The 13,333-nt window shown below is 44.4% G+C and overlaps 1 protein-coding gene across 2 annotated transcripts in view; it reads left to right on the top strand.

Annotated features, from left to right (window-relative positions):
- The window catches only part of RPF2 (ribosome production factor 2 homolog), a 33,028-nt gene that overhangs the window by 989 nt on the left and 18,706 nt on the right, over positions 1-13,333 (top strand). For both annotated transcript variants that reach the window (XM_048492683.1, XM_048492692.1), the window contains exons 2-6: positions 248-380; positions 677-714; positions 1,467-1,506; positions 3,448-3,529; positions 4,259-4,335. In XM_048492683.1, coding sequence (XP_048348640.1) covers positions 248-380; positions 677-714; positions 1,467-1,506; positions 3,448-3,529; positions 4,259-4,335 — 370 coding nt within the window. The remainder of the gene's footprint in view (positions 1-247; positions 381-676; positions 715-1,466; positions 1,507-3,447; positions 3,530-4,258; positions 4,336-13,333) is intronic.

The following is a 13,333-nucleotide window of genomic DNA, read 5'->3' as shown; positions in this document are numbered from 1 at the left end:
CACCTTCAGGGAGAAAGGTGGACTATACATTACATAAGTACTACTAATGATGAGTTAATAATTCATACAGACTATTTTTTAAAAATGGGGAAATATGTTGCTCTTTGAAGCAGCTAAATCCTGAAGTATAACATTTTAGTTTCAGAATATTAAAGAACTACACATTAAATTGAGCTTATGAAAAGTATAAAATAATATCTGAGTCCCAAATATTTTGTGAAAGTAACTTTTTAAAACATTATTGTAGGAAGCCTAAAACAAAGAGGGCAAAAAGGTTTCTTGAAAATAGAGCACCGAAGCTCACAGAGAATACAAAGAATGCCATGTTCATAAAAGGTGGAAATGCAAGTTCAACAGTCACTGAGGCACTCAAGGACGTTGTAAGTATGTTTGGATTTCTTTGTGACATTTGAATTACTGAGCTACATAGAAAGAGACATGGAACACAATATGAAGAATAATTAGTGTGTACTGAATGAACAACCCCTCCCTTATGCTGCAATGAGTGGTGATTAATGTGTTCTATGCCTCCTGAACACTACTTGGAAGCTGAATAGGTGCTTATTAATCAAGCTGTGCTTTATCTGTATCTTATCTAAACTGGTTTCCCTAGTATTTTAGTAATCAACAAGAGTTTCACTATATAAAGACTCCTTTTTCTTTTTCTTTTTTGTAGTATGCTCTGAAAAAACCATTTGGAGTTTTATATAAAAAGTAAGTGATGTTTTCCACAGTCTTATGTTATTAGGCATGTTTAGGAATAGCTATAGATATTTTGTTTCTCCAGATTAAGTACAATTATTTGGATCACTCATGTTATCAAACAAGTAGAATGTTACTTACAACAGAGGGAGTATACTAAACTTCAGGTATCTTTGATTAGAAATATTATTCTGATCTGTTCAGATCAAATATGGCTATTAAGAGAAAAGAAACGTACAATCGCTTATCAGGACTTAGTAATTAGTTCTACTAGAGCTCTCCATTTATATATTTAAAGCAAGTTCAGGGTAGCTTACAAAATTCATTAAATTTCACATTGAAAGCAGGGGCATCTGAAGGGGCCTCAGAAGATTATCACAGGTTTGAGTAGGTTCATATAGGTATGGTGGTTCTTTGTGACAGATTGTAGTTCTAAAAGCTCTTTTCTTGGAGTATGCCTCATTGGCTAAAATGGGACTTACTTCTGAGTAGGCCTGCTTGGGTTGACTTGCAGAAGTGCGTAATTTTCTATTTATCCTTTAAAAATAAAAAAGTTCTATCATAACTGAGGTTAAGGAAAATATTCACATCCTTGGATATATGTAGTTTTAGACACAGTGCATGATTTACCTGTCCCACTCAGTTCTTATGTTGATGGGTTAAGTAGGACTTTTCAGTACAGCATTTCTAAAATTGCAAAGTCAAGCTTGCAGTCATGTTGTGCTAGAACAGAGGGAGGAATTAAGCTGTCGTCTCTTCTTCAGAAAAAACATTACAAGACCCTTTGAAGATCAAATGTCATTGGTGAGTATGAAAGACACTTGTCTCCTTTAGAGCAAGAAAGTGGCCTTGTTTGCATGAAAGTAAACCAAAAAACACAATTCAAAGTATTCCATAATGTATGGAATTGAGTGTACGTGTAGATGAATTTTGGATTCTGTTAAAATAAATACAGTTTAGGCAAGCAGTTCCTTTGGCAATATGTTGTTGGTTTCTTTCTTGTAGAGTAAATCCACTGCACTGTTCTTCTTTGCTTCTAAGTGAAGTTATAGTAGAGGAGACAATCCTTTAGATCAGTGATGGCGAACCTGTGGCATGGGTGCCAGAGGTGGCACTCGGAGCCCTCTCTGTGGGCACACGCACAGAGTTTGTCATGCGGGGGGTGGAAAATCACCCCCCCACACACACACACATCTAGGCTGGTCTGGGCCACTGAACACAACGTGCGTGCACCACGGTGAGCAGGGAAGACTCAGCTGGCAGGCCTGGTGCCTATGCTCCGGGTGGTTGCTGCCCGAGGGGGGTGTGTGCAGAGGAGGCAGAGATGCTAGAGAGGCACAGAGCGGTGTGCACAGGACTTGCTGGAGGCTTGAGCAGACTGGCCCCTGCTCGAGTGGGTGGGGCGGAGGTAGAGGGAGCAAACCGATTTTTTCTAAACTAAAACCTCAGCATTCAGGTTAAATTGCTGGGTTGGCACTTTGCGATAGATAAGTGGGGTTTGGGTTGCAATTTGGGCACTCGGTCTCAAAAAGGTTCACCATCACTGCTTTAGATTCACTTCTTTGTAATAAAATAGAACATGAAGATATGCACATGTGTACACTAGAAAGAGTGTACTCCAAGTTCATAGACAAATGAAATATGCTGTTTGGAGGATGCTAGATAAGAATACAGTAGTTTTTCCATGGAAAAAACTGCACATGAACCTCACAGGAATTATGGCTTACAAACAGGCGCTGTGTAACTCCCTTGCCCTGATTTATGGCCTGCCCCATTCTTAGCTCAGGCTTGTAATAAAATTCAGCCTCCCCATATACTCTGCCAGAGCCATAGCAAGGGGCGACTGCTCCCACATGCCCTGCTCCCACGCTCCTGCACCGGCTTGCACCTGGGGTAAGACGCCCCCCCATGTCCCCTGGGCACTACGCTACTGTACCCTGCCCAACATAATCAAATTTCTGAACCTTCTCTGATTGAACTGCTCAGGCAGATATATTCTATTTAAAAAGTATAGGCAACCCCATACTATGTCATGGTAGTTGGAATTGGGGTTTGTACTTGATTCTACATGAAGAAAGAGGAGAGGGAGTCTGAATGCATTATTTGGAAGACAACACTGGGCTTTATGGAATTTTATTAGTACTGATCTTTATTGGGCTATGATATATCTACGGTTGAGGCCCATAACAATATGTGTATAGGGGATTTTAAGGTTCATTATGCAATTGCATTCTTCCCTGGATGCTCTGAAGAGCAGCACTTTGTGGAGTGCTTTTAATGTTAAGAAATGTATGCATTCTCCTAGCGCAGGAAAATGTTTTGCCTATGTGCCTTTCTGGGTCCTGGTCCATGTTTTTACAGTTATTTATTATGGGTCTGTGTTTACAATTGTAACTAATTTTAATTGTCTGATTCATTTTAGAAATAATATAGATAATACTTTAAAACACAGTAGTTAGGTTCTCTACTTAGGACAGAATCAAACATGACACAGTCATTCTGTGGACACTCTGTCAAATTTAAGTGTGTTCACTGTGTGGGTTAGCATACCAGTGATCAGTTGCCTAGACAAGAACATGATTGGTGTGGTGACAGTACTTGTCAATGGTCAAATGTATAGCAAATACATTGAAACATGGCAGGAATGTGTAGAATGTCTGTATGGGTAAACACTTGACCATTAGTGATCTTTGTGTGTGTTTGTGTGTGTTCAACATGTTTCAAGATAGCGTCTCTTCTTAACAGGAATTTTTTTCCAAGAAGTCTGACTGTTCTTTGTTCCTGTTTGGATCACATAATAAGAAGAGGCCACATAATCTGATCATTGGTAATATGTTTATTTTTATGGGTGGGAATGAAGTAAAGATGCATTAAAAACAAGGGTGAGAAACATGTGGCTGGTAGCCATGTGGAATCCTGAAAATTTCAGCTTAGGCTTTTTTCTCCCAATGAACAAAACTTGAGGAAAAGGACTGATAGTGTGTTTGAAATTTCAGGTTTTTAGATAGCATCTTCTTAACCTCACCTTGTTCCCTAGCACAGCACTTAGTCACTTGTTATCGATAGGTTTTGCTTGTGAGAGGGGTTGTACTTTCATGTTGTGTTTTTTCTTATCACTCCTCATGTGTAAATTGCTTTTATACATGTTTACCATTGCAACAACATTCTGGGAAATTTGAGGCTGAACTTGAGATTTGACTAAGGTTACACAGTAATGAGGGACACAGGAGTAATTCAAGTTGAAATCTGTAGCCATGCTGGCACTCAAGAGTTCTGTAATGCCAAAATTCCCACCTTATTTATTTAAAACATTACCCTGCCTTTATCTTCCAAATATATGGCTTATCAGCCACAATAAGCTAATCAGCTGTATAGGCATTGTCTTTTATTCATGCAAATGGTGGTATGTAAATAGACTGGCATTGTTTTGATTCATGCAAATGGTGGTATGTTTCATGAGTTATGTGCACATAAGCTGTGATTCTGTTACATATACTTCCAAAATACAAATATGTCCTGAACACTTTCGCTAAGGACATTTAACTTACTTTGATAGGTCGTATGTATGATTATCATGTCCTGGATATGGTTGAGTTGGGCATTGAGAAGCTTGTACGTCTTCGTGACATCAAGGTAAGCTACTTTTAAGTAATATCAATTAGTCAGTGATAAGAACATAAGAAAGAGCCAGCTGGATCAGACCAGAGTCCATCTAGTCCAGCACTCTGCTACTCTGCCACCCACCAAATGCCTTTGGGAGCTCACATGCAGGATGTGAAAGCAATGGCAGCCTGCTGCTGCTGCTGTTCCCGAGCACCTGGTTTGCTAAGGCATTTGCAATCTCAGACCAAGGAGGATCAAGATTGGTAGCCATAGATCGACTTCTCCTCCATAAATCTGTCCAGGCCCCTTTTAAAGCTATCTAGGTTAGTGACCATCACCACCTCCTGTGGTAGCATATTCCAAACACCAATCACACATTGCATGAATAAATGTTTCCTTTTATTAGACCTAATTCTTCCCCCCAGCATTTTCAATGTAAGCCCCCTGGTTCTAGTATTGTGAGAAAGAGAGAAAATTTCTCTCTGTCAACATTTTCTACCCCATGCATAATTTTATAGACTTCAATCATATCCCCCCTCAGACGTCTCCTCTCCAAACTAAAGAGTCCCAAACGCTGCAGCCTCTCCTCAAAAGGAAGGTGCTCCAGTCCCTCAATCATCCTTGTTGCCCTTCTCTGCACCTTTTCTATCTCTTTGATATCCTTTTTGAGATGTGGCGACCAGAACTGAACACAGTACTCCAAGTGCGGTTGCACCACTGCTTTATATAAGGACATGACAATCACAGCTGCCATGCATTGAGTTAACATTCCCATGGAACTATCAACTATGGCAACCAAATCCCTTTCCTTGTCTGTGACTGATAGCACTGACCCCTGATAACTGTTAGTTGATTATTAGGTGTTCATTTGCTGAAATGAAAGGGTTAGGGTGTTGCCACCAAAATTATCATTAGGGCTTGGAATAAAATGTGTAAATTTGCCTAATATATGTGCTGTTTGCCTTTGCTCTATAAATAGTATAGGAATCGGTCACTGACAGAAATATTTTTTTCAGAATTTTAAAAAATGTCCTGATTTACCAGTACTGACAGAAGTGCCTCTCCAACTGCATTGGTGGAGGAAAGGAAGGGGATTGTTGCTTGCCCCCCATCTGCATATTGCCCCCACACTGTTTTTAAGTGGGAGGAGTCCCACACTAAGCAGTGTTTTGGGTCAAATCCAGAGCTGCGGGATTAAATAGAAGACTTAATTTCTATGTTCTGTACCTTTACATTTGAAAGTAAGAATTATTTTAGAAGTTGAAATTAAGATGGGTGAGAACATTTCAACAAAGCTTAATTTGCCTTTTGAAAAACACTTATAAGTAAGGCCTATCTCTTACTGAAATGGTCTTGGTTATCAGACTTCAAATTCTGGTAAAGAGCCCTTCGGGGATGGGGGCGGTATAAAAGTTTAAGTAATAAATAAATAAATAAATAAATAAATAAATAGAGGCTGTCATGATTAAAGATCCTCTGTAAAAACACAATTTGTGCAACAAATTGGGAAGTAGATTACGCTAGGCCACTTTTCCTTAGCACCTGGTTCTCTAGGTGCAGGGGCATTTCAGATAAATGAGCCCCCTTGTTCAATTTGTATCAGTGCGGCAGATGTACAATTTCCAGTGGAATAGAAATGTAGCAAACAGCTTTATAGCTGCTCATTATCCACACTTCAGAATAGATAACCAGGAAAAGGGAACTTTGGAGGCAAGAAACTGCTTTTCATTCTTTCAAAAATGTATATAAGTTAATTGCACTTTAACCAAACCCCTCTGCAGAAAGTTGCATGTCTCTGGACACTTAGTAGAATTTGTCTCCAGATGGCGTTGTTCAGTAAGCAGCTGTGAAAAGAGCCAGGTATGTGGTAGATAAAACAGACTTTTACTATCAGGTTCTTTGCTCTTGTTTATTCTTCAAGCTGTTGGACTACAGTAGATATCCCAGTCTAGTGAACTTGTGGTTATTTTGACTGAGTTAGAAATATCTTCAGAAGATATTTACTGTGCTGCTCAATATGGCTTTTCAAAAGCGTTTGAGAGACTCTGAGGATCACACTCCTCCAACTAAGCAATCAAAGATCGGATATTTTTATGTAGTACAAGTTCCTATCTCAAACTGTTTTTCTGTTCTAGCAGATGACAATGGTGAGTCCTCTGCATGAGGAAATACTGTTAACTCTGACAGATGAAGAAACCCCTGCAACAAGGAAGTTTGACTTCCTGATAAGGAGGGGGGTGCTGACGAATCCCTGTTTGAAACATTCAATCCGCTCCAGTTTGTAGCAAAGATTGTAGAGTTTCTCTATAATTAACTAAAAACTCTTAATTTTAAAATGGATTTTGTAACTAAGCAAATGTCGACTGAAATAGAGCAGAAGCCACAGCTGATAAACCTTAGCTACCAGAACTAAAAAATTAAACAATGTTTCTCCTCCTTGTTACAAGGAGACAGCAAGGCCCAGCCAGCTTGTGCTCTCTTTAAAGAAATTCTGGCTATATGTAACTATAGAGGATGTTGGCCTGCCTGGAATTTCAAGCAGCTTGCCAAAAACCACCTAAGAGCATTGTTAAAGAGTGTGGTGAAGCAAATTGACCTGCTGTCTGTGGAAATCCTAAATAATATAAATCAGACTCAGGTTATTCTGACTTTTAAATCAGCACACATATCATCAACTCTGTTTCATCTAAGCATTTCTAGCGTCAAGGGGAATTTTCCCATGCAAGTATTTAAAAATGAGTCTGTATTACCATTGTTTCCAATGCTTGCCCGTTCAAGCCAGCCAAAAGATGAAGAGTTTGGATTTATATCCCCCCTCTCTCTCCTGTAGGAGACTCCAAAGGGGCTGACAATCTCCTTGCCCTTCCCCCCTCACAACAAACACCCTGTGAGGTAGGTGGGGCTGAGAGAGCTCCGAGAAGCTGTGACTAGCCCAAGGTCACCCAGCTGGCGTGTGTGGGAGTGTACAGGCTAATCTGAATTCCCCAGATAAGCCTCCACAGCTCAGGTGGCAGAGCTGGGAATCAAACCCAGTTCCTCCAGATTAGATACATGAGCTCTTAACCTCCTACGCCACTGCTGCTCCTGGAAGATGACCTGGAAAACAAGGGCCAAACAAGAACTTGATTTATTGAAGGAAAGTTTACCAATGAGTAGATTGCAGTCTAGAATGCAAATTGAGCCCCCTGTAACTGGACTAAACAGTGAAGAGATGCCATATGATTATATACCACAAAATGATTGTTCATACCTTCTGAGCTCTCACCAGTTCAACCAGTGCCCCATAGCAACACTATATCCACATAAATCAAGAATTTGCTCTAGGTACTCAATGTGATCTCAACTCCAACTAGTCCTATCTAACTGACTTGGATCTACCCACTAACAGGCAGGCATTTATGGTGGTCAGGACAAACTCCTTCCCATCATTGGTGCTCTCTGGGAGATTCCTTTGATTCCATATGCTCTACATTTATGTTCATGGAGGAAAGAAACGCCAGGCTCAATTGCTCACATTCTTTTCGAGTGTCATCACTATAGGGATCTGTGTAAGAAATTAATTGATCCTGAAGTCCATCTCAGTACAGCCTTAAACAACATGGATCAAAAGGATCCATTGGATACTCACCGTGAAGGGTCTTTCTACTGTAGGTAAGTGGGGCATCTTGTGTGGGTGTGATCTCGACCAATTGCAGAGAGGCAGGAAATGATGAAATTCTTCCATGTACTTCCTGTGAGGTCTTGGGGTCACCTTCTTCAGTACCCCCGCCTGGCATAGTAGTATAGCACTTAAGTAACAGGAACATATAACCAAAAACACGGAAGGAAAAACAACGGCTCGGCAATAACTAGGATCACTAGAACAGTGACGACAACAACGACAACCCTAAACGTTGAACAGTCTGAAAACATGAATTTAGTTGATAACTGAGAGAGTAACATCGGGAAACAAATGGAACTAGGGAGGGCCAAGATGCCCCACTTACCTACAGTAGAAAGACCCTTCACGGTGAGTATCCAATGGATCCTTCTACTGTAGGAGTGGGGCATCTTGTGTGGGACCTCCCCGAGCAGTGTCCCGAATTCGGGTGGGTTTCATTAGTCCCCGATGATACTTTCCAGTACCCTTTTGCCAAAGGCTGATTCTGCCGAGGCCAGGGACCGAATTTTATAATGACGTATGAAGGTGGAAATGGAAGACCAGGTGGCAGCTTTGCAGATGTCTTCCACCGATGCATGATTTCGGAAGGCTGCGTTGGTCGCAGCATTGCGCACTGAGTGAGCTGTGACTCCCTGAGGGACCGGTAAGTCAGAAGCTTTGTATGTTTCGCATATACAGGCTTTCAGGGTACTACTGATTGCTGCCTTGGACATTTGCGCTCCCAAGTTGGGCGGGCTAATGTTGATCAACATACTCTCTGATTTGCGTAACTCCTCCGTTCTTATTATGTATGTTTTTAAGGCCCGTCGCGCGGCCAATGTGTGCCACGATTTCTCTTTGGGATGAGAGGGGTTCGGCATGAAGTTGGGAACGACGATCTCCTGGCGCACGTGGAAAGGGGAGTTAACCTTCGGAATGAAAGTTGGATCTGTACGAAGACATACTCTATCCTTATGGAACACGCAGAATTTTGAGTTTATTGAAAGGGCGCGAAGTTCAGCCACTCTTCTGGCCGATGTTATTGCAATTAAGATAACGTTTTCATTCTTACCCATTTGATGTGTACAGTTTGAATGGGTTCGAACGGAGACCTAGTGAGTGCCGACAGGACAGCGTTCAGGCGCCAAGAGGGGAACCTGTGGACTACCGCAGGTTGGGACAATTTTACCCCTCTTAGGAAGTTCAGAACGTCCGGATGTCTGGTGTGGGGGTGTCGCCCACACAAGGGATGACGGTAGCAAGAGCTGCCAATTGTCTGCGTAAGGTGGAACACTTGAGTCCCATTGAGTAGCCCTGTTGCAGGAATTCCAAGATAACGGTGATGGATGGTTCCGTGGGATCGAGTCGTTTGCGATGGCACCACCTGACGTAGGCCTTCCATGAACAGTTGTAGATATTGACCGTCGACCTGCGTCTGGCTGTTAAGATTGTAGATGTGACTTCTTCCGAGTACCCCTTTATCCTGAGGTTTGCCCGTTCAAGAGCCATGCGGTCAGCTTGAACCAAGCGGGATCGGGATGAATGATGGGGCCCTGCGTCAGGAAGTCGGAAGTGATTGGCAGAGTCAGTGGTTCTGCGATGGCCAGTTCCAGGATGGTGGTGAACCAGGGTCTCCTGGGCCATCTGGGGGCTACAAGGATCACCAAGGCGCCTTCGGATATGATCCTGCGCAGGAGCCGAGGGATCAGGGGAAAAGGAGGGAATGCATAGAGAAGATTTGGAGGCCATATCGCGTTCAGGGCGTCCGTTGCTACTGCCTGTGGATGGTAGTGTCGGGTCATGAACTTTGGAAGTTGATGGTTCTTCTGAGAGGCGAACAGGTCTACCTCCGGAGTGCCGAAGGTGTTGCATATCTTGAAGAAGACCCGTGGATCGAGTCGCCATTCGGTTTCGCACAGATTCTGTCTGCTGAGCCAATCCGCCTCTAGATTCTGGACTCCTCTGATGTGTAGGGCTTCTAGCGATACCAAGTTCTCCTCGGCCCATTGGAGGATTTTTGTTGCTTCCGAGTGGAGCCTTGCTGATCTGGAGCCTCCCTGGTTGATGTACATCTTCGCGGCAACATTGTCTGTTCTTATGATGACACGTTGGTGACGAATTTGTGGCCGGAAATGTTGAAGGGCAAGGAAGATCGCTCGAGTTTCCAACACATTGATGTGGAGCTGAGATTCTTCCAGAGACCAAGTTCCCTGGACATACATTTGACTGAGTGTGGCCCCCCAGCCCTGAAGGCTGGCGTCTGTGAAGACTTGAGCTCGATGAGCATGTAGATAACGTTTTCCCCGTCTGAGGTTGGAGCGGTTCGTCCACCAGAGAAGGCTGAGACGGACTCTTGGGGGCATGGTCAATTTTCTGTCTTTCTTGGCAATAATGTCCAGCTGGTATGCACGGAGGAATCGTTGGAGCGGTCTCGCGTGAAAACGTGCCCACTGGGTCAGGTCGATTACTGAGATGAAGGTTCCCAGCAGACTTGCCAGTTTTAGCAAGGACGATCTTCTGTTGGACATGACTAGTAATGTCGTTTTCCTGATTCTTTCTACCTTCTCTTCTGGTATGAAAAGGGAGTCTTGTACCGTGTCCAGCACTGCGCCTAGGTGTTCTAGCCGTGTGGAGGGAATGAAAGAGCTTTTTTCTTTGTTTACGATAAAGCCATGCTGTGCTAGAGTTTCTTGAACTACCTCGATGTCGGCGATGGCCTTGGGGACGGAGCGTGAACGAATCAGCAGATCGTCGAGGTAGGGGTAGACGTGTATCCCCTGTTCCCTCAACATGATGACTGGAGCCAATAGTACCTTGGAGAAGGTTCTTGGGGCCGTGGCTAGTCCGAATGGCAACGTCTTGAATTGATAATGTTGATCCTGTATGGCGAATCTCAGGTACTTTCTGTGAGAGTTGTGAATAGGGATGTGCAAATAGGCTTCGGTCAGATCTAACGAAGTCAGCAGATCTTGATGGCGAAGAGTTGCCGTGATAGACCGAAGGGTTTCCATCCTGAATTTGGGGACCCGAATGAATTTGTTGATGCGCTTCAGGTTGAGGATTGCCCTCCAGTCCCCATTTCTTTTGGGGACTGTAAAGAAATGTGAATATGTCCCTGAGAAACGTTCCGCTGTCGGTACAGGTTCAATGGCTTGGATCTTGGTTAGGTGGGAAACCGCCTCCAGAGTTCTGCTGGCTTTGGCCGGATCCTTTGAGAGCGGCGAAATGAACAGGTGGTGATGTGGAATAACGTTGAATTCTATTACATAACCTGTGGAGATGACTTCCTTTGTCCACCTGTCCACGTGGTTTCCCTGCCAACGGTGCTGAAAGTGTTGGAGACGGCCTCCCACCGGGATGCTTTGATCGTCATTGCTTGTTCTTATTGGAGTTGAAGGACTTGCCCAGCTTGTTGTATTGTTTGAAGGACTGTTTGTAGTTCCGAAAGGAATGTTGATTCTGCCAGTGTGGTCTTTGCCCGTCTCGTTGCGTGCGGGGTAAGGATTTGTGGGACCGGAAGGTAAACTTGCTGTTGGTAGAGGACCTGTCGGGTGCCCGGACAGATTTTGGCATCGTCTTTTTGTTGTCTTTGGTTTGGACAAGGACTTCGTCCAATTCTTTGCCAAATAGGGCCCCTCCATAGGGCCAAATAGGGCCCCTCCATAGTATGAATAACCAGCCACTACGTGTTTAGATTGTATGTCCGCTTGCCATCCAGGCGTTGCGTCTTGCTATCATGTTAGAGGCTAAGGATCTTGCTACCAGTGACATGGCGTCGAAGGTGGCATCTGCTATGAAGGAATTGGCAGAAAGGACCCTTTCGATGCCTTCTCTGATGCCTTTTGCTTCGACTGGAATCATCTCCAGGAGACTTTGAGCCACACCATGGAGGCTCTGGCCACTGTGGAGGAGGCCGTAAGAGTTTTGATGGCTGCCGCCAACCACTCATGGGATCTACGAAGCGCTGCTTCAGACCTATCAAGCGGGTCCTTGATATTGCCCTCCCCCTCTTTGGCTACCAGTGCCCCGGAATGTAGGACGGACACAGGGGCATCAACTGGAGGATTCTGGAGGAGGATGTGAAACTGCTGAGGCATCAAATATTTTTTCTTAAAATTAGGGGGCAAGCCCTTGTGGGCAGTGAGATTGAGCCATTCCCTATGAATCCTTTTAACAAAGCATTCAGGAACAGGGAAATACTTGTCGCCCTCCCTATCAGCGGGGAAGTAGGATGATGTGCCTTTTGGATAGCCCTTGATTGGCTTGTTGGAAGCGTTAATGGAAGGCTGGGGAATTTGTTCTTCCGCGTCCTCAGGGTCGCGTAAATCCAGAGCGGAGATAGTTTTAGAAATTAAGGATTGGATTTCTTCCAGTTTAAAGAACTGTATGGATTGTTCTACAGCTGGCTCAGGGGTTTCCTCTGTGTCAGAGAATTTTTCTCCCCCATCAGAGCCGTCTAAACTGGATAATTCTTCTTCCTCCTCATTAGGTAGGGCTAAGGGGTCCCTTCTGTAGGAGCCGGAGTCCTCTCGGTGGGGACTGCGGGATCTATGGGACCGAGTAGAGGAGCGGGCATTAGCTGTTCTTTGATCTCTTGCATCAAGAGCTTTGTCTATCTCCCTTCTAAGGAACTCAGCGAAAACTGCAGGGGGCGCGTTCATCCAGGAGGAGGCTGGAGTTAACTGCCCAGTGTTAGAATCTCCCCGTTCAGGATCCTGTGGGTCTTGCCTGTTAGGGGCACAGGGAAGAACCAGTTGATCGGGGGGCCCGCTTGAGGTGTAGCACGACTGCTCCGAGGCCCTGGGAAGGCCGGAGGAGTCGGCTATGGAGTCTCCGGTTAAGGACGCACCCTGGGAAGGCGCTAGACTCCCGGCCGTTTTAGTCTTTTTCTTTTTCTTGGCGGGTTGGGATGACTGCGCATGCTCGGAGGCGCCAGATTTTCCCGCGCGCTGCGTTGCGGCGTCCGTTTGAGTGGAGCTTCTCCCCCCTTCTTTATGGCCGCCTGACTTTGCGGAGCGTGTGTGCTCCGCCGCGGAGCCAACAAAGGTTTCGCGTTCAGGCGAAAAGGACCTCGCGTCCATGATTAACTGTCTATTTGCCAACGTTCTATTTGCCAAGGGGTGGGGGAGGGGTGGGTGGGAAGGAAAGCGGTTGCTTTCAGCGGCGGCTAGACTACTCTTCCCCAAGCCGGATCGCGCTTACTCACCCCTCTAAGGACTTCAGACAAACACAGACTGACACAAACTGACACAAACAGACTACGAATAGGGTTTTTTGCCAGAGCCAAAAAACGCGTCTGCTCTCTGCAGAGGCAGGAAAATACTGAAGAAGGTGACTCCAAGACCTCACAGGAAGTACATGGAAGAATTTCATCATTTCCTGCCTCTC

The sequence above is a fragment of the Sphaerodactylus townsendi genome, linkage group LG01 (assembly GCF_021028975.2).
Source record: "Sphaerodactylus townsendi isolate TG3544 linkage group LG01, MPM_Stown_v2.3, whole genome shotgun sequence".
Taxonomy (NCBI): domain Eukaryota; kingdom Metazoa; phylum Chordata; class Lepidosauria; order Squamata; family Sphaerodactylidae; genus Sphaerodactylus; species Sphaerodactylus townsendi.
Note: the sequence above shows the minus strand (reverse complement) of the source record. Positions and strands in the feature narration are given on the sequence as shown.